General features: G+C 44.7%; 1 protein-coding gene across 1 annotated transcript in view; it reads right to left on the bottom strand.

Annotated features, from left to right (window-relative positions):
• Window positions 1–24,958, bottom strand: part of RYR2 (ryanodine receptor 2) — a 2,714,825-nt gene that overhangs the window by 1,492,390 nt on the left and 1,197,477 nt on the right. Inside the window, exons 20-21 of the mRNA XM_069234403.1 lie at window positions 10,340–10,532; window positions 6,954–7,170 (exon numbers count right to left, since the gene is read on the bottom strand). Of these exons, the coding sequence (XP_069090504.1) occupies window positions 6,954–7,170; window positions 10,340–10,532 (410 nt within the window). The remainder of the gene's footprint in view (window positions 1–6,953; window positions 7,171–10,339; window positions 10,533–24,958) is intronic.

The raw sequence follows: 24,958 nt of genomic DNA, 5'->3' as shown, positions 1-24,958 counted from the left end.
CGGCTCCGCCGCTGTTCTGTGTGATGGATGGCCCTCCGGGGGCCCTACATAGCAGACACTGTGACACTGATTTACTGAACAGGGGTGAGACATTGGTGCAAGGGTGTGGCCTCCAACGATGACTGCCATGGGGAAACAAAAGCCAAAAGTGCAGGGACAGCAGGAAACCATCCCCAATGACCTGTAAGGCACTCCAGCCCTGAGAATGAATGCAGATTCCATGACACAGGAAATGCGTAACACCCTCAAAAAAATATTGAGAGCCATTGAGGACTCCAAGCTTACCCTGCAGCAAGACATAGGCAAAGTCACTGCTGAGCTTGGTTTACTATGTGTGGACAATCAGAAGCTTTCAGATAAGGTGAGGGATGTTGAGTACTTGGTAACTGACCTACAACCATCCCATCAAGTGCTGAAACTCCAAGTGTCGCAACTAGTGGACAGAATAAACCAACTGGAGCGTAGAGCAGAGACCGCTGAAGGGCGCAGTCAACATAATAACATCCATATTGACGTTTGCTGGAGGGCGTGGAAGGAAAGAACATGGTGGAATTCCTGGAGCCATAGCTGCGGACTCTCATGGACGTGGGCAGCCTCATACCCGTCTTTGCTCTTGAGAGAGGGCACTTCTTCACTATCGCAACCGTGATCTGCTGTTGCAGAAGGCACATGAGGCTGGAGTCTTTGGAGTGGGGGTGGATTGCAGGGGGAAACAGGCCAATTTGTTCCCAGATTTCACAGAGGCTGTGCAGTCCAAACGTGCCACCTTCCTGACGGTGAAAAGAGCACTTCGAGATGAGAAGATATTTTACGCCTTGCCTTGCTCTTCCTCTTTAGACTGAAGTTGATGGTGGATGGAACCACACATTTCTGCCAGGACCCTGAGGAGGCCTGGGCATGGTTGGAAAAATACAAATCTGGCACAGACAGATCCCAGATGGAGGTGGCTGAGAACACCCATTGCGAAAGAAGAAGATCCAGGAGCTGTGCTCACCGAACTCAGCTCACCAAGCCCACACTGACCCAGTCTGAGGAGGGGAAACTGCAGGCAATGGCCTCACTGACTGAAGCTAATGTATCAGATAAGGAGGAGGAGAGGAGTGACCCTGGCCATGATACGGACGACCATGTGTCCGGCTCTGACTCTCAAGCTGGTACACTGGAGGACTGCCCTCATGTGACACACAGTCCTCCCAAGGCATTTTTTAGATGAACTATGATGAACCTGCTGAGCACTGCCACCGATTGCACATGCTGGAACATATCCTGAAGGGGTTGTGCAAGGTGGCGGAGCGATACCTCAGTTGGCAACCTGCAACACACCCCTTCCTTTCTCTTCAACACAGAGGAGGTGGTTTTGTTTTACCACACATTACAGCTATTATGCACAGTTTGGGTGGCCAGCCATTGCTGGACTGTCCTTGGGTGGGGAGTTGGGATTTTGTTTATTTTTATGTTCTACATGGTCTCTGGTGGAAATGTGCTTGTTGTATTGTGTTGCTTGGTTGGGAGGTGGGACTGCTGGGTGGTTTAGTTGCCAGCAGAATGTAAGATTAATTTCTATATGATTGAGCCACCAGCACTCACATTGATGGCCTGGAATGTATGGGGGTTGGGATCCGTGGCTAAAAGGTATAAAATCTTGTCCTACCTGAAGAGACGGGGGATGCATGTGGCAATGCTACAGGAAAAGAACCTCACACAGGTAGAGGTGGACTGTCTACGTCAGCCTAGAGGGGGCAATTGTTTACGACTGTTTACCTTTTGTACCCCTGTGGTGCATTGATCTGGGTGAGGGCCGGGATCCCCCTGGATGTAACGAAGGTGGTGGTGGATGATGACTGGTGGTATGTCGTTGTAGAGGGTCGCTTGCATCGTAAGCCCATCATTCTGGGAACGGTATATGCCCCCAATCAAGACCAGACCTACATACCTTAACTACCTGTGTGGCCACGTTCACTGGGGGATCAATCTTCATAGGAGGAGATTTTAACGGTGTCCTAGACACAGACTTAGACTGTTCCTTCCCACCTATATGGGGGTTCTCGCTATTAAAGTGGCCGTGAGGCTATCTGCATGGTTGGCCAATTCAGCCACAGATGATGTGTGCCATACGCACCACCCACTGGATAGAGATTACTCATATTACTCACACCTCCACCATGTCCACACTAGAATAGACAGATTTGTTTGCACCAGATCACTTTGGGGGCAGATACAACATTCAAAATATCTGGGCCACACATTCTCAGACCACAGCTCGCTCCTGATCCACTTGCAGAGTCCTGCCCCCCATCCCGACCCGGCATTTGCAGACAGCGGCGCTAGAGGATGTAATTTTTTTAGGTACACTGACCTCGACATTGGTGGAATAGTGTTCTCTAAACATAGGGTCGGCCTCTCAGAGAGGAGTAGAATGGGAGGCCTTCAAGGTGGTGGTATGGGAACACGGTATTGGCCATGCTGTGGGTATCAAGCGATACCTGGAGTAGACCTTTGTCGATTTGCGGATAAGTTGCACAACCTCGATAATGCACTGGGAATGGATTCCATGGCCCTATAACGCTTATTGGACATCCGCGAGAAACACACAGCAGCTCTTGAAAGACTTAGATGCCATGACTACGCAGGATATATAAACAGGGTACATGAAGAGGAGGGCAAAGCCGGATGGTTACTGGCCTGGATTGCTCACACCAATTCAGTGGGGACACTGATTACCGAGATCAAAATGTCAAACTGCTCATTGGTACACTCACTTATGCATATTAATGCAGCGTTCCTGGACTATTACCTGACGCTCTATGCCCCCCCCGGAGATGCCCTTACCAGATGCATTGAGTGATATCTTGGGCAAATCGCAACTGAGGGTCCTCCCAGAGGAGGCCCATGCTCCATTGGGAGCAGCGGCGACGGAAGGCAAGATAAAGATAGCTCTTAGAGACCTAGCAGCAGGCAAAACACCCTGGACGGATGGCCTCCCACCAGAACTTTACAAAATATTTGTAGGCACATTAGCCCCGAAACTAGCTGAAATGTATGCAAAAGCCTACAAGAGAGGCTTCTTGCCTGCAACGACCAGGGACGTCCTGGTAGCCCCCCTCCCTAAGACTACCGACCAAAACGCAGTGGTTACAGACTTCCGACCTCTTTCTATGCTCAACACAGATTTTAAAGTCCTAAGTAAGTTTTTAGCCAATAGGCTGCTGCCACATATGCAGGCTTTGATTCACAGTGATCAATGTCGGTTCATACCTACCTGGAACACCTCACATAATCTACGAAGATTGCATTCTGTACTATACGATCACCCCCATCCGCTTGACTCTAAAGTGATGGTAGTGTCAGTCAACTTGGAGAAGGCCTTTGACACAGTGAGGTGGGATTATCTAGAAGTTACCATGTTTCACATGGGGATAGGACAGACATGTATCAACTGGTTTTACGTTGCTGTATGCCTCTCTGACGGTGAGAGTTAAGACTGGGCGACAGGTCTCTGACATGTACGACATCCACAGCGGTTCCAGACAGGGGTGGCCACTCTCCCCTTTATTGTTTGCTATAGCAATGGAACCGTTCGTGGAGTGGTTCAGTAGAGGATACATAAAGGAGGCGCAGAGATGGGAAGCTGGCACTTCCTTGGGTGCTCCAAGCGCTGGAGGAGATTGATGGAGTTTGGTCTGTATTCGAAGGAAGGAAGACGTGTGCGTTCCAAGTGGTTGTGGGTTCTGCCCCACCCTCTACCTGCCCAGCGGATGTTACATGGGCACCTCACACATCTAAATACCTCGGTATCCAAATTTACGATGATGAGGTGGATATTAGGGAGGGCAACCTGGGAAAGATCTAATGATCTCTCCGTTCATGCATCAGTTTTTGGCACTCCCTTAGTCTACCCTTCATGGCATGAGTCTCATTATCCAAGATGATTGTGCTCCTGAGACTTCTGTATTTTTTTGTTAACATGCCAGTGATGATCTCCGTGGCATGGTTCAGGTCTTTAGACACGCTCCTTAGGGAACGTAAATGGGATGGTGGGTGTCAAAGGGTCGTTCTTACTACTTTTCGCCTCCCCCCGCAGTGGGAGAACTGGAAGTACCAGATTTTTTACTTTATTATATAGCGGCACAGTTCCAATGGCCAGCACAGTAGCTTAACAATACTGGTCTGACGGAATTGGACTGGGACTGTGGTGGACGGGGCACCAACAGCAGACTACTTAGGCCGCAACTCAAAGCTCCCCGGGCTGGGGTCTTACTGAGTACAACCTTCATGGCCTGGCAAGGGCACTTAGACGAACAGGTGTCTTGATCCCCTATTCCTCTGCGGTCCCTCTGGTGGGGCTTCCACTCCACAACCCCCCCTGCTGTTTTACACAGAGACAAATGGACTTCTGGACCATGGTGGGATTGAACACAGTGGGCGACTGCTCCTCACAGGGAAGACTAGAATCCTTTGATGATCTCATGGAACAGACTGACCTCTCTCGAGGTCAGTTTCTGAGGTATGAGGCCCTGGTTCGATCCATGCAGGACTTTTAGGGGGAGGGCATGGTAGAACCCCCCAAACATGCTGTATTCCAAACAATGCTTACGATGGGTGGCGGCTCCCACTTGGTGACATGGCTGTATAGAGCACTGAACAGTATGGTGGGTAGGCCACTACATTCCCTTAGAGCTCATTGGGTTGCGGACCTGTGCAGGGAGCTGTTGGATGAAGAGTGGGGCCGGGTAAATGCATATGCATCCGTGGGTGTCTCGGAATACACGCCTTAAGCTTATCCAGTTCAATTTCACACATTGAACATACCTCACCCCCCATTAACTTCAAGACATATACTGAGGTAAACTCCAGAGTTGCCCTAGATGCCCAACCCTAGATGCAGAGCTTGGCCACATGACTTGGAGATGCCCCACTTTAATGGTCTATTGGAATTCGGTCATTGCACGCCTTAACACGACCCTGGATAGGTCACTGCCTATTACTATAGAGGTCTGCCTGTTGGGCTTGCTGGTTAGAACACCCTCTAAACAGGTGGGGAACAGATTTGGATAACTGGCTTTGGTGCTGGCACAGCGTAGAACAGCTCTGTCTTGGAAGGTTCCCGCTTGCCCACATATATACTGGAGGTTACACGCTGGGCCCGAGCGGAAGAGCGGGCATTAATGAGGGAGGCGTTCAAGCGATTAAGACGTCGCCCCATAGCTCACCTCTCGTCTGAATTAGTGGATGAATGGGAATCTCTTGATAAAGCCGATGATGCTTCCTCAGAAACTAGTACTGAAACTGTGAATGTTGAGCCTAACCCTGGTGAAGGGAAACGGGGGGACACACTGAATAAAGGTTTATCGTCACAGCAAGGCGGGGAACCATGAGCAAGGGTCATGGAGTACCTCGTCTGTTGCCGCTCTTAGGCGCTCTAGTACACCAATTAGTTGTGTGCCACTGCTGCTGTCAGCTGCCCCCTATCGCCCACACTTGCTGCTTCAGCACTGACTTACTGCGCATTGTTGTCAACGTATGAGTGCATAGACCCCCAAGGCCACATATTACTAGGACACAGTTACTTATTTTTGTAGTTTTGTAATCTACCCATATGGATAACACTTCGCTATATATTGAGATATGGCATGATTACATTTTGAAAAGTCAGCAACTCCACCTCGAAGGTCAGGGAAATTCAGCAGCCTTGAATTATCCTAAGAACACGGCAGCCACAATCTGCCCAGTGGGGTACCTACACATTAGACTGAAGCAATGTATACGAGGTACACTGAAAATGTAAATTATTAAGGATGCTCCCCAATGTATATGCACACAAACATACTGTATACTGATGACTGATTTACATATTAAAAATGCCAAACAATATATATTTAACAAAAAACACAGCTGAAGGCAAACTGCATGATACAGGATAGTTATGTCTTTTCCCAGTTTTTCATTTTCCTTATGTTGCTAAAAAGGGGTTGTCTGGATACAAATAAATTATTATTAGTAATGCCACCTTTAACCACTGAGTTACGTTTTGAATCATGAGTTTGTGCTTCTCCAGACCAAGCACTGTTAAACTATTCCTACAAATATAGATGACAATTGAATCCTACACCTTGTAGTCACCTTTGTCTTATGTAAAATGTTCTGTACACTGATTTACACAAGCACGATTCTTTGTCTTTGTGTGTGTGTGTGTGATGTAAAGTGCTCTGACACCCTACACTGGTATGAGAGGTGCTATACAACAAATGAAATACATGTGAAAGAGGGACTAAGGAGAAATGAAGTGCAGTGTTGTAGAGTAAGTGTGAGGGAATCTGTGGAGGAGGTGATGGGGGGCACCCAAGAAGACTGTTGCACCGAGAGCACCTAGCGCTAAGGCTGGCCCTACAGAGCCCCTTATTGGGGTGGAGGATGCTAACATTCCTCGAAATGATCTATCATTGTATTCTCATTTTCAAGGCTGTGCTTAACAGTGAACTTGTGCACTTATGTTATATTTGAATTCATGTTCCATGCTTGACATCTTATTTTTGTGTTCTCCATAAGAATGTTTGTGGGTATGACTGGGTATCCTGGTGTACGGTTAGGTCATCATTTACCATGCTTTAAAAGCTAAATACAATTTTAAACATATTGAAAAATGTATTACAATGCACCATTTTTGCATTTTTTTCCTGAATTTTTTGGGGGAACCCCCCCCCCCCCAACCAGCCTTGTAGTGGTCAACTTCGCTCACAGCGCTCACTCGCTATGCACTGTACAGGGGCTGGTCTGACAAAATTTGGCAGGGCTGCTTTGGATTCCCAGTGCAGCCCTGTTACTGGCTCAGTCAATCCCATGTACTGCTACAATACATTATACTCTTTGTTTCACAGTAAGGTCAGCCAGCTTGGACTTCAGTCCATTCACTTATTTCATATCTCTCGGAAATGCCTTTAAACATACATCCTTACCTGACTGGTATCAACTGGAACTGGTGTAAATGCTGCTTGGGTAAGAGAGGTGGTAGGTCCAAGCAGGTCCCGGGCGCTGTTCTGATCCTGTTTGTATTCTCTACTGTGCTCCACTTTTAACTTCTCCTTTGGTAAGATGGCTTCAAAGCAAGGAGCATACCCGGGTGGAGGTAAGAATTTGAATTCCCCGTGACGGCCACCAAGTAAAAAACGTACCCTATAAAATAAAGTTTACAAAGAAATGTCACTACAAGACATTATAAATTGAACTAATGTAGATATAAGAGTGAGCAGGGCAGAACATGCGTGACGTAATTTCTGAAAACATTCATTAGCCTCTTTATGTAGCGGTGATTATAAGTCACTGATAGTATGGCCAGAAAACACCTTCTCCTTTGCTAAATTTGTGAAATCTTTTTCCTGCTTCAGCTTGAAGGGGGTTAATGAGCAAAAAAATTATCCTAAATATTTAGTGATGTCATGGAAGACAACAATAAACAGGAAAGGTAAACAGTTATATGATAAAATAAATATAGTATTGCAAACGAACATCACAATTAAGTAGCAAATCAAATAACAGATCATGCGGGATGTGACTCTACTAGCAATGGTTACCAGCCAGGAAGTGATGTCATGGAAAAGACTAACCCATGGCTATGGAAAGTGCTACTGTTTCTCAGCGTGTCCCACATCAGAGGATTGCTCGGGACAGAGGTGTCCGTGCGTCTTTCGTGTTGTCACTAGAGTGCTTAATGCAGGTACAGGCCATGACTAGTATAATCTACCCCTGGTGGGGTATAGGGGTAACTCACTGTTTAAACACGGAGTGGGCCGGTGTCCTCTCTAAAAAACAGCTCTTCTTTCCTGAAGTAACACCACGTACACAAAATTTCAGCCGCTATGTTCTGCTATATAGAACCTCCATTTTGATATGAGGATTCAGCAAAGCCTAATAAATTGGATGTCAAAACCTTTCAGGAGTCCTGGGATAAATACGGACTATTGTACTACTATATGGTTGGGTCCTTTTACCACTGCTATCATGTGACCTGAGCTACTATGAGTCCAAGGCTTCTCCAGGAAGTAGACTAAGCATGAACAATTACCCAATAGAGGAAAATAATGACTAACCAATGAAATACTTAGGTCATCATCTACAAGAATCTGACGCATCGGCTCAATAACTCAGATTTCTTGGGCTGCCCTCCGATCTCCCAACGACGCCATGGATGTGCTGTATTTACAATAAAGAGCTCTATGGCGCACGTTTTCACAGATGTGTCAGAAATTCTGACGCATCTGTTGGTGCTAACCTCACGTATTGTTGCACTAGCGTCAAAAATATGACCCTACTACAGCAATGCGAGAAGGCCCCCACAGAGAAAAGCCCTATCTCAATTTTATGCCTGCTCTGAGCAGGCAGTAAAATTCTGATGCAGTGAAGTTGCAGAATGATGCAGGAAAATGTTGTAAATTTCACTGCATCAGTTCTGCATGTCTTTTCCCGTGGGAACGCCTACCATGCATACATTATACTTGGCGCAGGTATAATGTGATGCAAGGGTTTACAAACTCACGCATTGGGCCCAATGCACCAGTTTCTAAATGTGGAGCACTGCTAAAACCACTGCTGTGTCAAAAAAAAAATTATGCAACGGTGGCGCAAAGGCATTGTAAATGGGGCCCTAAGGCTGTAAGGCTGGCCTCATTTACAAGGCCTTTGCGCCACCATTGTGTAATTTTTTTGACAGGCAGGCAGGTTTCATCACTTCATAAACTCGGCACAAATCAAGATTACAATGCAAACTTGCAGTTGGGTGATTAAGGCTATAGGTGCACACTCCCAAAGCAATGCAGAGAACATCATGGTCCCAACATTGGGTTTCCAACTTGACTAAAAAAATGGTATATAAAGAATTCCCTCTACGTGCTTTGTTGAATCGTTAGGAAATATGAACATTTTAAAAACACAGCTTAGTTACAGCTTCATGCAGCCCACTCTTCCAGAAAAAAGAAAGTTTGAACAGCCACGCTTGAGACACCGGGAGTTGGCTGCTTTGATCAGTCAAAACAGGCTTCTAAACTAATGTTTGTTCTGTTATGGGAAATTTGTAGAGCGCAGGCTGAAAAGCAGGGGTGACGTGACTGACCTAGTGTCGAGACTAGGTAAAGAGACATGTCCTCAGTTTCTTGTGAAATTTAGGACCTGAGGAGGTGACTCTGATGTGCAGTGGTAGGTCCTTCTAGACTTTGGCAGTTAAGCAGGAGAAGGTATGGCTACCAAATTGTGTTCTACTTACGAAGGGGTTGTTTGCAAGTAGGAGTCCGGCTGAGCGGAGGTGTTGGGTAGGTATGTGAATGTTTCCGACTCTGCTTTCTTTTCACACATGTGCAACAGAAAGACATGAATAACAGCAAATGTTGGGAGTTATTTTCGCGACCAATGCTTAACTTAATTTGTCCTGGAGGGTGACAGAGGGTGGGCACCGGCACTCATTATTGGGACTAGAAATTATTTTTCATCATCAAGCTCTGACCCAGTGTAAGAAAGAGAAGGACAGAAAAGAAAGGTAAGCAGTTAGAAGGGAGTAACAAGGCTGGCAAAGCACCTGCAAGATTGAGGTAACAACATTAATGGGCATATTTTTATAAGTCCATAGAGTCACCTTGCGCTGCCCTAGCCTAAATTGTTTTACATTAAGGCGGCGTTAAGGAGGCCTTTCTCCCACGTCGTATTTACAAAGTGGTGCAATGATTGCATTGCTTCACTTTGTACACCCTTGTGCAACGTTATGCCTGCACCAGGTATAATGTGTGCAAGGGGGGCGTTCCGACACAGGGAGGGACGAAAAAAAGGTGCAGTGAAATTTACAACCTTTCACTGTGCCATTTTTTCCACCATTTTTAATGCCTGCTCAGAGCAGGTGTTAAAACCACACACCCATTTTAATCAATGGGCATCGTTGTGCTTTGTTGCACTAGAGTCAAAATATTTGACACTAATGCAGCAAAGCGCTTCAGTAGCATAAACAATTTAGACGCTACTGTCCAACAACTGCCATGGTGCGCCGCATTGTATATAAGGCGCAACCATGATGTCGTTAGATGGGGCAGGGCCGGCGCATGAAAAGTGGCACACTGGGACCGATGTGATTGTAATTATGCCCCCTAGTTTAGGATGATGGAAGAAAGAGGCAGGAGATTAATGCTGGGTAAATTAGGTATTCGGAAAACCTGGAATTCGGGTACGAACAGGAAAACTTTGGACCCTCGACTTACATTTTTTTTTAAACAAACTAGGCGCTAGTTTCTTCAAGCAGCATGGAAGCATGATAAATGCTCTCTTATAGGCAAAAGACTGGTTGAGAAACGAGAATTATACTAACTTAATTCCGGCTGAGAAGCTGACCACTGGGAAGAAGAGCCCGTCCGTATTGAAGTTCTCAAACATTCCTTGAACCGGCTGCCCATTAATCCGGAAGGAAATGCTCGGGGCGCTCAGATCCAGGCAGCAACTGATGACATCTTCGGCCCGGAGTAGGTGCTGGTTCGGTGAGCTTACAGTTCTCGCGATACAGCCTAGAAAAGTAAACAAGTTCACAAAAACAGTGAGCATGGAGCTTGCTAATGAACAAAACTGCAATACGATGAAAAAATATTAATTATTCATGCATTCACTTAGCAATTTCGGCAATCAGGCTCATCAAGCTTTTCAGAAATGACTCTTTTGTTCCACATTGGAAGTGGCATAATGAAGATTTTGGCATTCCTTCTTAGTTAAATAAGACATGTTGTGGTATGTTGTAATACTGCCTTCCTAATGTCTCTGGAATGGTCTGATTGATAAGCAGCTAAGGGCACTCTAAAATATTAAAATCTTTGTGCAAACATTCATGGTAACAGCAGGATGCATTTTCTAGTCACATGCTGACAAAAATACTGAACCTCTGACCCTGTCATATTATTTAGTGTGGCAGGTTCTCAGTTCTAAAGGTCAAAGCATAGGATGAAAGCTTGGAAACAAGGGTCAAGTGGTCCTTGAAACAGACCACTGAAATGTTGAGTTCAAAATAGAGATCTAACTACTATTTGAAGGACTAAGGCCAATATTTATACTCGGTTCGCAATGAATTAGAGTAATTTTTTTTACGCTAATTCAGCGCAAACCTAACTCCATATTTATACTTTGGCGCGAGACACACGTCTAGCACCAAAGTTATGAAGTTAATGTTGTTTTCTGGAGGGGAAAACCTACCTTGTGTCAATGAGATGCAAGGTAGGCGTTCCCATCCAGAAAAGGACGATATGGCCTTTGCACCATATTTATCCCCTGTGCTAAAATCCAGCATGGGGGATGGGGACCTTAAATAATGGCGCTAAGCTTGCTTAACACCATTATTTAACGCCTGGGTCTGGGCAGGCGTAAGGGGACCTGTAGGCATATTTCCATGGTCAGAGACCATGGAAATTGCCCACAGGTGCCCTTCCCTGGCTCCAGGGACAACCCCACCCACCCACACCAGGAGGACACCTAAGGATGGGGGACCCATCCCAGGTAAGTCCAGTTAAGTATTTTTTTTTCCCAACACCGTTCAGGGGCCCTGACTTGGGGCCCCCTGCATGGCACAGGCCCCAATGGCCATGCCCAGGGGACTTTTGTCCCCTGGGCATGGCCATTGGGGTGGTGGGCATGGCTCCTGTCTTTACTAAGACAGGAGCCATGTCAGTGGGGGTTGTGTGCCAGAAAACGGTGCTACGCAGCTTAGAGGCTCTTTTTTTTGCCTCTTAACAGTGTAGCACCATAATTCTGTGCACAAGCCCCGGTTCCCCCTGCGCCTCCCCAGCCCGGCGTCTTGGAATGGCGCTAGCCGGCGCTGTACTTTTTCATACAAAACTACGCGAATGCAGTTTTGCATGAAAAAGTATAAATCTGCCACTAATTTGATCCGCTGTTATACATAGGATCTCCAGTTACAGTTTATCCGTCAATAAGGAATATAGGGGCATATTTTCAAGCCCCTAGTGCCTCCTTGCGCTGCCCTAGCGTCATTCTTTTTACTCTAAGGCGGCATCAAGAAGGCCTTTTCCACACGCCAGATTTACAAAGTGGCACAAAGTGGCGCAATGCAAGCATTGTGCCACTTTGTAACCCCTTGCGCCACATTATGCCTGCCCCAGACATAATGCATGCAAGGAGTTGTTCCCCCATTAGGAGGCCCAAAAAAATGACACAGTGAAATTTACCATTTCACTGCGCCATTTTTCCCGTCATTGTTGGGCCTCCCGACGCATTGGTGCACTAGTGCTATAATTGTTGGTGCTAGTCGAACAATACAACACAGTAGCGTAAAAAAATGTGATGCTATTGTGCTCACGTGCGCCATGGTGCACCGTATTGTAACTATGGTGCTACCATGGTGATGTTAGGGGGGGACAAGAAAAGTGATGCACCATAGCTGATGCGCCACTTTCTTGTAAATATGCTCCATAGTGTAGTGCATTCAAACCACAAAGGCCCTGATTACAAGTGCAGGGGTAAATCGAGATAACACACCTTGTTGACTTTCAAGCAGCAGCAGCATAGATGGGAACCTAGGAAGAGGGGACTTTTGGGATCCAAAGTTTTCTTTTTAATTTGAAAATATCATGGCCCTTATTACCAGTGCGCCTCTGGGAAGGAGATTATTTTCATACCATTAAAAATCTGATAACACAGTCATCGGAATTTGAAAGGTGCAATAATTATCGCCTGTTACAAGTTGTGTGTGCCCTTTAAAGTGTAGCACACCGACTTCCGCATGTTTTGCTCTCTTGACGGGCCTTTTCTTCGCAATGAATTTTGACAGATCTGACCTGCCGGAATATATCACGGGAAACCTCTGAGGATATGATAAATATGACCAAACACATCTTTGAACAGGGACTGGAATTATCCCTCATTTGAGCCACATTAAACTGGAACTTGTTCCTAACAAATTAGCTGTTGATGTGAGTTGCCAAGAGATCCTCGGAAGCCCTACAGATACGTTTATTTTCATCCAGAGACTTCCCTTGGTAAAAGCACTCAAATGACTTGACGAAAGTCTGCGGCAAAATCAGGAATTACTTGGAGAACAGGACATGGAATATTTACTGGAAACCGATGGGAATGGGCAGCATTTTGCCTGTCCCAGAGTTGACAGAGGCTATTGTATTGTTAACTCCAGGATTCAGGAAATATCAGACCCATTCCCCGGGCCAGTCGTAATGAAGGCCATTGTTTACCATGTTTTGCTTCATAGGGTACTACCATGGGCTTTGCACTGAAATTTAAATGAGGACAGTGCAGTTTCTGCATGAATCTGGTCTTCACCAATGCCTACTTACTAGCTGGGTCCATCATGTCAGCCTTCAAACTGTTAACATAGGTGGAAACCGAAGGGGTGGGCATTGCACAATCATTACCTCCTTTTTCTGAATGAAAGGACTCTGTACACCCTACACCTCACTGTGTTAGTGAGTTGGTTATGCATTCTCTGGACTTCTTGCAGGAGATTCTGCTACAACTGCATATGTCAAGCACAGGTCATAACCTCTGCCTTGACATGGCTGAAGGTTCTGTTCAAGTCCTTAAACCCTAATGGTATAATAATGTGGTATAGCCTGTTGTATTTTTCAATCAAAATGTCTAGTTTGAGCCATTGTTTAATGAATCTAAGCTAGACCGTATGTCTGATAGGATGTTGTCCTTATAAGCCCATGCCTAATCACTTCTATGCAGCCATCAGTCGTGGAGATATATCAATAAAACATGGGGTTTATCTGTCACACCTGTCTTGGAAAATGTTTTGTGAATTTATAGCTGTTCATCACCTTGAGCAGGTGTTCCCACACTCAAAGATCCACAACACATTCCTGTGAGATTTACCCTCACATAAAATTATACCATTCTGTTTAACAAGACTGGAAATGGGAAAAGGGAGAACAATATGGGACACGGCATGCCTTGAAAAAGTTTATTTTCACACACTCTTAAGGATTAATTGGTAGGTGATTGAATCATGGATCTGCAAGGGTGAGCTGGTCACGTGCTGATTAATGCTGTGAAAGTAGTAATGTCACAGTGACAGCATTTTTTTACCATTACTGAAAGAAAAAATACCTTGTTAACATTTAAGAGCGTGCAGGTGTGTGATTTAGAATATCCCATCTGATGGCTCCTTTTACATTAACTGAGATGCTAAGGGAGTTAGCACTAATAAAGCAATTCAATTTTCATGGAGCCTACTTGCCCACACAATAAGGACCAAGAATTAGTGACTGAAGTTAAATGATTCTTTTATAAATTAATAATTAGTCCAGTATATATGCATGTGAGGAGAATATTAAAAAGATATAATATTACAGCTGGCAAGCTGAAATATCATAATATGTTTAGTCTCAGTAGGATAAGATACAAAATAATCACAGCCACAGTAATAAAGAATCTGAGAATTAGAAATAGGTGTTCCTTAAAGAAACTTGATTCTCTCTCTTAATCATAAATAAGTTCTAAGGTCATCCAATCAAGGTTCTAAGTTTAGAATAAGGATGGTTTATAGAGTGGGGTCTCAGGAGAATTCAGAAATAGAAGGTGTAATCATAGTGAAGACTCCAGTAGAAGTCTTCCAGAATTGCATTAAGTGTTTAGCATGAAGCTTCACATTTGCAAGAATAAAGGCAGCAGAGAGGTCTGTACCCCTCAAAGGCTAAGGGACCTGCTATAATGTCTTACAATGTGAAATATAGTTAAAAACAATAAAATGTCAACAACAATCATATCTCTTCCCACCCCTTCAGGAATCAATCATTTCACTTCCCATGGTGTGCATTTGCAACATCACCTGAATTTCCCATCCCATAGAACTTGGACAGTTACTGCAACCTTGACCGTCCCCTGTTCCTGATACACAAGGATAGGAGGTTTCATCTGCTCAATAGGTCATCACATTTCTTCTTCTCAGGCCTTGCTATCAATAAACTAATACATACCGCAATACTCCTTTCTCTAGCCAATGAAATCATGAGAACGTAATGGAAAAAGAAAGAACACGCTAACACGGCAAAATACATTTAAAAAATAAAGCCTTTAGTCAGGCTTACTTTGACTAAACACTAAATGTGCATTTCGAATATACGATTATACATGCATACATACAACTTTCAAAATAAATGCAGAACTTGAACAAAAGAAATGCATGTTACTTCTGCAAAAAAGTGTAAATGTGACAATGAGTAATGAATACACAAAAGCAATTTAAATGAATATTAGTGCACATGTTTATAAAGTTTCACTTTCTCAATAGTTACATTTCATTAATGCATTTAAATGTTCACACATGTTAATACTATTTAAGGCATAGAGTAAATATAATGTAAAAAGCAAATGCAAAATTGCACAGTGATAACGTGTAAAGGATGAAGTTTAAATTGCATAACTCCAATCCTGCCTCTGATGGTGATATTAGTCATCCCAATAACACACATATGAATCCTTTTCAGGTGAGATCAAGTCAAAGCCTTAAAGTTCTCAACAACTTTCGTCTAGCATTTTTCAGGTGTTTCATGGCATCCTAAAATCTACACTGATTCTCCACCACTTCCATATCCCTTCTAGTTTTTTTAATCCCTTCCTATGTTGTGTTTCCTTCCTTGCTTTTATACTCTTGTATCCTTTAGAGATAATGAACAGACATCTCATGCAAATGGCAATAACAATAAGAGGTCTAAAGACAGAACTCACTATTACACATCCTAGGTTTCCAACCCATTTGCCAATCCTGAAAACCCATCTGCATGTGCTTCTCAAACACCTGTAGCTTCTAATTCCTTCAAATCTCATTTTAGATCAGTAATGTTCTTGATATATTTTTTTAAGTCCTAACTCTTGCCAGGGCCATAGGTGCGGCATTCTTGGACCTTTAACATTTTGCAGACTCCGCCCTCTGTCACAAGAAGGATGGCTAACACAAGACGTTTTTGCAAAACCATGAATCTCATAGCTATCATTTTAGTATCTACAGCCAATAAGGAACCTGCTGTACTTACGGACAATTTATCCACTATGGTGGACAATCTGTTAATCTTGCGATCCTTCAAGATTATACCTACAGATGCAATCACTGCACAAACAAATGTCTCTCACAATTTCAGCACCACTGCCACCTCGTTTAGTTCTAGTTTTTGTTTCCCACACAGGATCATTCAAATGTTCCACATAATAAATCTTTGTGAAATCTACACCTAAATAACAAGTACCATACCATACCCTGGGCAATTTGAAGTATGCATGCTCTCCGCAAACAAAATAAACTCCAGGAATAACGGGCTCTTGTCCTCCCAAGAACAGAAGCCATGTTCCTACATATTAAAAAATATGGTCACAATAATTTCTACCCATGTGCATAGTGTTAAGGGAGGAATTATCTCTACTCACACATATTTCCCTGTGTGTTGCCCATCAGAGCAGACATAACTCCTATGTCTTGATGTTTTGCTTCTTCCTTATCCCACTGTCCTTTATATCTCTGATCCCATCCTGTTTTCTGCCTTGCATCTATTGGTCTCTTCCTGTCTTTTTTTCTCAGCCTCAGTTAATGAACCTGTTAAATTGGTTCTGTGAGCATAAGCCATGTCCAGTGTCAAATTTGGTTTAAGGAAACAGTTAACTGTCTCAATTGTCATAGCATTAGGATGACGATTCAAATACTTGAACAAAGGAACTTCAGAAAATACAAAATCATAATTCGAGTAATAATATTGAAAACATAACCTTTTCATAAAACAGACTTTACAGAAGGCTACCAGTAACATCATATGTAAGAGAAATATGGTGATTGATAATTCCCTCTGCTGCAGGTAACTGTGTACAGACATAACAGTCCTTTTATAGTGTCAACTCATTCATAAAGCAATTGTAATTAGGCTTTTAAAAATAATATCCTCTAGATGAATCTACATGCAAATCTTTATAATCTAGTTAATGCAAACTATTATTTGTAGGACTCATGGTCTTAGTTGTAGCACTGGGCTTAAGGTCAGCTACTGTGGAATATGTAGGTGAAGATAATCCCACAAGGAGAATAATTAGCACTGCCACAATGACAAACAAAACCTCTGTTGATCTATATCTACATCTATTTGTGTTATTCGTTTCCATGACTTCTCTAGAATCAGGCCATTGGTTAGAGATTAGCAGCAACAGGGACTTCTCTGTTTGTTTCCACTTGTGCAAATGACAAAACAAAGTTCAAACATAGTGCAATGAAATTATTTACATAGTCCAATGAGAGTGCAAGTTCAAACTCAGTTCAGGTTGCAACTCTGGTGCACAGAGGCTCAACTGGGATCTCACTCTTTTTCCCCACATCACAGATTTCTCATTCATAATAGTTATCAGCAAAATATGTCCATTCAGGAGATGAGTACCTCAGACATGGCACTCTAGCTCCTTTTGAGCGCCTAAGTACAGGTTGTCCACTTTTACTGTCACTTAGCCCAGAATCCTCAGTTTCCTGCTGGAGAGCACTCAGTCCTTGTTCCTGGTAATCATAATCTCTCTCTTTCTTCCCTTCTTGGCCAATGGCCCTCAGTCTTTACTCAGTGTGACAAATCACTAGGTCCTTCATCAGAGTCTGAGTCTGGCTCAGGTAGCGGTTCAGGCCAAGACTCCTCAACTGTCAGTTCATCAAGACCTCCCTTCAGGTTGAGGATGTGCTGTCACAGGCTCTTGCCAGGTCTCAATACTATGTGCATCCTCTTCTTGCTGTCTCTCAGTTGTGGATTGCACTTCAGGAAGACATGCTGTCACATCATCAAGAGGACACTCCACTCTATGAGTGTGGGCTGCATGAATCCAGTTGGGAAGACTTCCACACTTAGCAGCAGAATCCATCAATAGGATGACCTGGTACGGTACACACCACCTCGGCTCCAGACCTGTCTTCCAAACATATTTTTTCACCAAGACCCAGTCGCCAGTTCTGAAGTCATGGCACTGCTCAAGATGCAGAAAGGCAACAATAGCTTCAACCTAGACCACACCAGCTAGTTCCTTCCAAGTGTCAAGAACAATGCTATCAGTAATGTTCACAAATGTATTTTCAGGCACTGCATGCAGTCTCTTTGCTCTGCCTATGATTATCTAATGAGGGGACAAACCTGTTTTTCTGTCGGGGCTATTACGAAGACTCATTATGTGTAGTGATGTGTAGGTATAACTGATGGAACCCTCTTGGCTCCTGAGCGACTCCGTAGAACTGTGACATAAGTTTTAGAAAGCGGTGAACTGAACGCTGGTTTAGAATGTTGAGTTTGCGGTTACAAGCAGGCGAATAAAGACGTGTAGTACACGGCTCCATTTGTGGCGCAGATATTGGAAGTACCTCGGCTGGGGAAGATGCTACAATCAGCACAAGAGGCAAAGTGTCTGGCCTCTTCAAATATGTTGAGGCACACACTATGCCCAATCTAGCTTTCAATATTCCATTTACCTGCTCTACAATGCCAGAAGCCTCTAGTGAAAACTGCAATGCAATCTCTGCTCCACTTATAAAACTGCACACAACATTTTCAGGACCTCATTATTGAAATGAGTCACTCGGTCTGACTCCAGTGAAGTCGGGACAACTAGGTATCAACTACCTCAAAAACAACTTGGCTACAGAGAGACTGTCATTTCTCCTAGTCAGATAGGCCTCCACCTAACATGAGAAGATGCACACAATCACTGGGACATATCTGAGCCCACTGAACACCGGCATTTCGATGAAATCCATCTGTATTCTCTTGAATGGCCCTCCTGATCTTCCTACATGACTCAATGTCACTGGAGCTCTTCTCCTTACATTCATCTGTTGACACAACACATCTGTGGCACAATTCGTCAGTCACCAATCTAAATCGTGGGTTAAACTAATGCTGTATTAATAACCTAACCATGGCATTCCTCCTACTATGTGCGAGTCCCTAGAAATGTCTTGCTGTTTGGGATTGCATGCTGTCTGGCAACACTGGTCTGCCATCTATAAAAACCCACATATCATCATCTCTCTTCACACATCTTGCTCTGATCCAACCCTGCTGTTCTGCCTCTGACACTTCCTCCTGCAATCTCTTCACTTCCTCTCAGGTATCAGTTGTTGACAACAAAAAGTTATAGTTAATCTCACCTTTAGATTCATTTACATATTCACTTGAATGTTCATGACCCATGAGCACAGCGTTGTGCAACTTCATCAGCATAACCGTTGTCCACTGTCAATTAATCTTTACTACTACGGTAAGCTGGACATTTCACAACTGCAGCTGGCAGCTGTAGAGCTTCAAACAATCTCATGACATATTCCCTGTTGCGGATAGGGGATTCACATGATGTCATAAATCCTCTTTGTGACCACAACTGTCCGAAGTCATGAACGACACCAAATTGATAATGATTATCTGTAAATATAGTGACTCCCAGCTGTTCACAGACATGGCAAGCTCTAGTAAGAGCTATCAGTTCAGCCACTTGTTCAGAGAACACCCCTCGAAGACAGGAGGATTTGACTACCCCTGTAACTGTACAGACTGCATAAGCAGCTTTCAAGTTTCTTTTACTGCCTCTTAAACATGACCCATCGACAAACAGTATGTAATCAGATTCTAGTAGTGGCTCATCTCGAATATCTTGTCTTGACTTGGTGAAAGTCCAATGACATTGAGACAATAATGCTCAACCTCCCCATCCTCATTTTCATTCTCAGGGAGAGGCATCAAAGTAGCAGGATTCAAGGAGGCACATCTCTTAAATGTGACATTCTCTGCATCATCTATAATCTGTTTATATTTTGTCAATTAACTATTTGTCAAGTCCTGTGTGTGGGTACATGTCAACAAAATCTCAACCAAATGTGGCACAAGAACAGTTAGAGGATGTGCTGACACCAACTGCTGCCATGGCGATAAAGCACAGAGACAGTCCTGCGGCTACAGGATCAAGAGTAGTAGAAAAGTACATGTTACTTACCGTCGGTAACAATATATCTGGTAGAGACATATTCAAGTTGCAGATTTCTTACCTTAGAATTTTCCCCAGGCGTCAGACTGGATCTGGAGATTTTTCTTCGAGCAGTCCCCCTCCACGCCATTAGGTGGGCATCGTTGGCCTTGTGGTTGCCATGATGATGTTGCAGTCGGATATCGCCACCATTCTGGTGCGCTGACGTCAGTTCTTTTCTTTCTGCACCAGTCTACGGGCAGATCCGAAGAGGAGCTACCCCAGTCATTTTTTAACTAACTGCAACACTTTTGTCAATTCATTTTTTATGAGGTTTGGCTGAGTAGAGGGATGTCCCTTAAGAACGGATTCAAGCCCTGCGACTCCTGTCACCAAATGATGTAGGTGACAGATTCACACCTCGTGCCTCTGGTGTCTGGAGGGTCACCACGACCCAAAATTGTGCTTCAAGTCAACGTTGTTCTCGGTCTCGCTTGAAAGGAAGGTCAGGATACCGGTCATGGGGTCATCACCACTCTTCGTCGTCTAAGTCATCTGGAAATTCAAGTAAGAAGAAGAAGAAGAAGTCAAAGGAGACCAAAAGTTCTTCGACCTCGCCCCGTCGCTTGCATGATGCAACGCTGGAAGAGCGTTGACGCTCTACGTCTACTTCTATGTGCCTCTCCGACTTTCTGGGAGCTGGTGCAACCTCTGCCCAACTAAAGGAATTTTATGAGGCAATGCACCTCATATTTGGGCAGACCGACCTACCCTTGGAGCCTTCAGGCCCAGGGGAGTTGATAGGGATGCCCTTGGGTTCCAAATCGACAGCTTCTGCCCTGACTCCATAGGGCACCTCAGGATCTGCTTCCGGATCCGTCCCGATGCTGGTCGTACCAAAGCAACTTTCCCCGGTGTCGAGATGATGCATGGCCATGGGGTTGCAGAAGTCTTTGCAGAACTTGGAAAGAAGGTTGCAGTAGGGGCTTACCTACTGATTACAGTCTTGCTTCTGGTTCCAGCGAAGAACAGCAGCTGTTCCCGTGTCAAGGTTGCAGAAGTGTCTTGCAGAGGAGGGTTGCAGATGGTTCCTGATGTCTTGCAGACAAATCTGGAGTCCTACCCTTACGGGAGCCCTTAAGTAACTCAGGAAGGGTGTTGGACACTAACTGCAATGACCCACCTATCAGAGGGGGTCAGGGACGTCACCCGGCTGGACTAAACAGTCAAACGCTTCCAGGGGCCTCTGTTCATCTATTTTCAAGATGGCAGAATCAAGTGGCCACCTGGCGGAGTTCTGTGCACCTCCCTAGGGAAGGAGCTGGACAGAGGGGTGGTCTCTTCCCTGTCCTTTCTGGGGTTTCATGCCAGAGCAGGAACTGGGGTTCAAATATGCCCTTGAAAGCAGTCTGGTGCTGCTCAGAGGCACCCCCACCAACACCTATTTCTAAAGAAGAGGTGCTCACACCTCTATCTTACAGGAAATTCTTTGTTGTGCCTTTCCCTGCCCGAGATAGGCTCAGTATCAGGAAGGCAGAACAGTGTCTGGGGGCGGACGACGCAAGGGCTGGCATGCAGACCCTGCAAAGCTGTACAAGCAGACTTTGGGGGACCCCTAGGGAACCCCCAGAGTATATGGTATATGTGTCCACTACATACCTTAATTTGTATTTGTATAATTTATAAAGTGCATATGACCCAAGGGGTGGAAAAAAGAGGGATCTCCGAAATGTGCTTAAGCAAACGCCACAAATACAGGCAGCAAAGACCTGAGGAAGATAAAGCGCCAGTAAGCCTGGTTTCTAAGTAAACAGCCATGTCTTGAGTTGTTTGCAGAATGCCAGGTGTGCCTCTGTCCTACGAATAGTGTCCGGAAGGGGGTTCCATAATTTCGCCACTGCCATGGAGAAGGCTTGATCACCCCCATCTGACATTATTGGTCCAAGGGATACCAACCAGAAAAAGCCCTGCTGATCTCAGGGGATGACTGGGCACATATCAGTTCATAGCCGCCCTAAGAAATCCTGAGCTCTGAAAATATAGGGCCTTATGCACCAAGCAGAGGGCTTTAAAAGCCACCTGTTTCCTGACTGGAAGCCAGTGCAGCTGATGCAGCCAATCTGAGACACAGACATGTCTAGGCAATTCAAGAACTAAGCGCACCCCTCGCATTTTGGATCATTTGTAATTTGCTCAAGGAAAGATGATTGATATTAAGATACACTGCATTACAATAGTCCAACCGAAATGTAATAAGGGCTTGGACTACTGCGATCCCTTATTCTCGAGGAAGCAGAGGGAGGATTTTCCTCCGGATCAGCCAGAAACATGCGCTGACCGTCCTGTTCACCTGGATGTCAAATGACAGAAGATTTTCAAACCAAACCTCCAGGTTTTGTACTACTGAAACAGGAACAGGTAAGGTGCCACAGCTCTCTGGCCACCACTGCTCATTTCAGATGGTATTATTCGTCCCCAAAACTACAATCTCTGTTGTTTCACCATTCATTTTGAGCCAGTTCATCTTCATCCAACCACTCACCTTCTGCATGCATGCCTGAAATCTAGCAGCCGCTCTATCCCTATTATCCATGGTGGAACTGATGATCTGGGTATAATCGGGATAAGATGACAAATGGAAGCCGAATGAGCGAACAAGATTTGCCAAGGCAGCTACATATAGGCTGGACAGGGTGGGGCTCAAAGAGGACCCTTGAGGAACTCTACAAGGAAGCTGGAAAGGGGGAGCCCTAAAATCTCCACATCTCACAATATTATATCTACCATTCAGAAAAGATTCCAAGAGTTTCAGTGTCCCCTTTTCGACCCCAGCCTACTTAAGCCCGTGCACCATACAAACTGGAGAGATGCTGTCAAATGCCACTGAGAGATCCAGCAGCACCTGACTGGTGCCGCCCCCCGTCCACCTGCTTATGGATAGGGTCTACCATAGCGATGAGGGAAGATTCCGTACTATGGTCCATTCTGAGAAGGGTCAAGGAGATCATTGTCAAGGAGATATTTAGAGAGAGCCCAGTTCATATGCCTCTGTAAGATCTCGGCTGGGGAAGGCAAGAGAGAGATGGGACGTACATTCTTCAGATCAGTAGGATCACCCTCTGCCTTCTTCTTCAGCGGACTTACCACTGCTTTCTTCCACACCTGAGGGAAGACCCCTGACTCCAGCACCTTGGCAAACTCCTGTTCCAGGCCTCTGTAACAAAATCTGGAATTGCCTGGAGCATCCTAGGTGGACACTGATCATCTGGAGTGCCTGAGGAGATGGTTGCAGGCAAGGACTTGATCTTAATAGCCAGCAGAGGGGGGAAGTGACCCAGACAAAAAAGGACCAGCAGGGGCCCATTCATCATCCCACCTTCCACACCCGGGGAAGGGTCAGGCTGGTCCTCCAAAGGAGTCGGAAATCTGCAAACCTTGTATCTGTAGCAAAAGGTGCATGCACCATTTCACGCAGGCTGCAATGGCAGGCCTGTAGTCACAGTTTGCATAGGCCTCCATGGGTGGCACAATACATGCTGCAGCCCATGGAGGACCCCTGGTGTACCAATGCCCTGGGTACCTAAGTACCATATACTAGGGATTTACATGGGTGCGTCAGTATGCCAATTGTGCAGTATAAATGTTACCTTACAACTAAATTTGGGGGGAGAGAGCACTGACACTGGGGACGTGGTTAGCAGGATCCCAGTGTACTACAGTCTAAACACACTGACACCAGGCAAAAAGTAGGGGTAACAATGCCAGAAAGGTCATTCTTTCCTACAGGTTCAACAATGCAATGGTGTCTTGTTTGAAAGCTTCTTGAGCGTCAGTCACCACTAACAGGTCATTAATATACTGAATTAGGACAGAGTTACAGGGCATAATTAGAGCCTCAAGATTATTTTTGACAATCTCTTAAAGATTGAAGGAATCTCTGTATACCCTTGTGGGGCTCGGCACGTGCCTAAACACGATTCTAGAACCGGAAGGCGATGAGGTACTGACTGTCCTCATGCAAGGGAACAGAGCAAAATGCCTGACACAAATCGATTACTTGAACCAGTCAGCATCACATGGAATTTCAAACAAAATCACAGCTGGATTCTGTACCACTGGACAACATGGAACAATGGTACTATTAATCCTTCTCAGGTCCTGCACTATGCTATATTTACAGCTAGACTTCTGCAAGCCCATAATGGGTGAGTTACATGGACTCCCCATTTTCTCCTTCAAAATGCCTTGTATTATCATTGAATCAATCACTGGAGATTATACTGTGGGGTTGTTGGGTATTCAACATTGGGTTTTACTTTTATGTGGACAGCCTCAACTCCCTTTATGAAACCAATATCTTTTCCTGAAAAGTCCTAGACATCAGGCTTCACTGTTTCCTTAAGGTCCAGAGGTGAATTCTCAGATGTCATTATGGGATACAACAAAACCTCTGGCCTGTGACTCATCAGTTTAAAGTCTACATCTTCATCATGGGTCTGGAATTCGACTCCTTTCGTGGTACAAGAGATAGTGCAGTTTAATTTCCACGATAAATCATGCCCTTGTAAGCTCACAGAACTTGAATCACAGACCACAAACTGATGATTCTTCTCAAATGACCCTATTTTAACAGATACTTTTGTTGCAGAGTTTGACATTTGCTTATTTGTGACTCCTACAACTTGGATTCTTTTTCCCGAGACTGGCATGTTGGAACTTCCACTGTCCTAACAGTAGAGCGGATGGCACCAGTGTGACCAACCACGTCACAAACCAGGACACAAAATCTCCCATGTCTTTAGCTTTGAGAGTCTACTTTCCACTGTGCTGCTTAAACACCTACAACAAGCTCCCATAATAGGGATGCACTGACTCTTTGGACTCTTGAGCCATCCTCTCAATCGCAACAAAATCAATGGCTTTAGATGGTATTTTTCCTCTCAAAAAGGTTATCACCAGCTGATACTTTTTCATCACCGATGGTGATAGGGCATGTGATAGCAGATTT

The sequence above is a fragment of the Pleurodeles waltl genome, chromosome 5 (assembly GCF_031143425.1).
Source record: "Pleurodeles waltl isolate 20211129_DDA chromosome 5, aPleWal1.hap1.20221129, whole genome shotgun sequence".
Classification (NCBI taxonomy): Eukaryota; Metazoa; Chordata; class Amphibia; order Caudata; family Salamandridae; genus Pleurodeles; species Pleurodeles waltl.
Note: the sequence above shows the minus strand (reverse complement) of the source record. Positions and strands in the feature narration are given on the sequence as shown.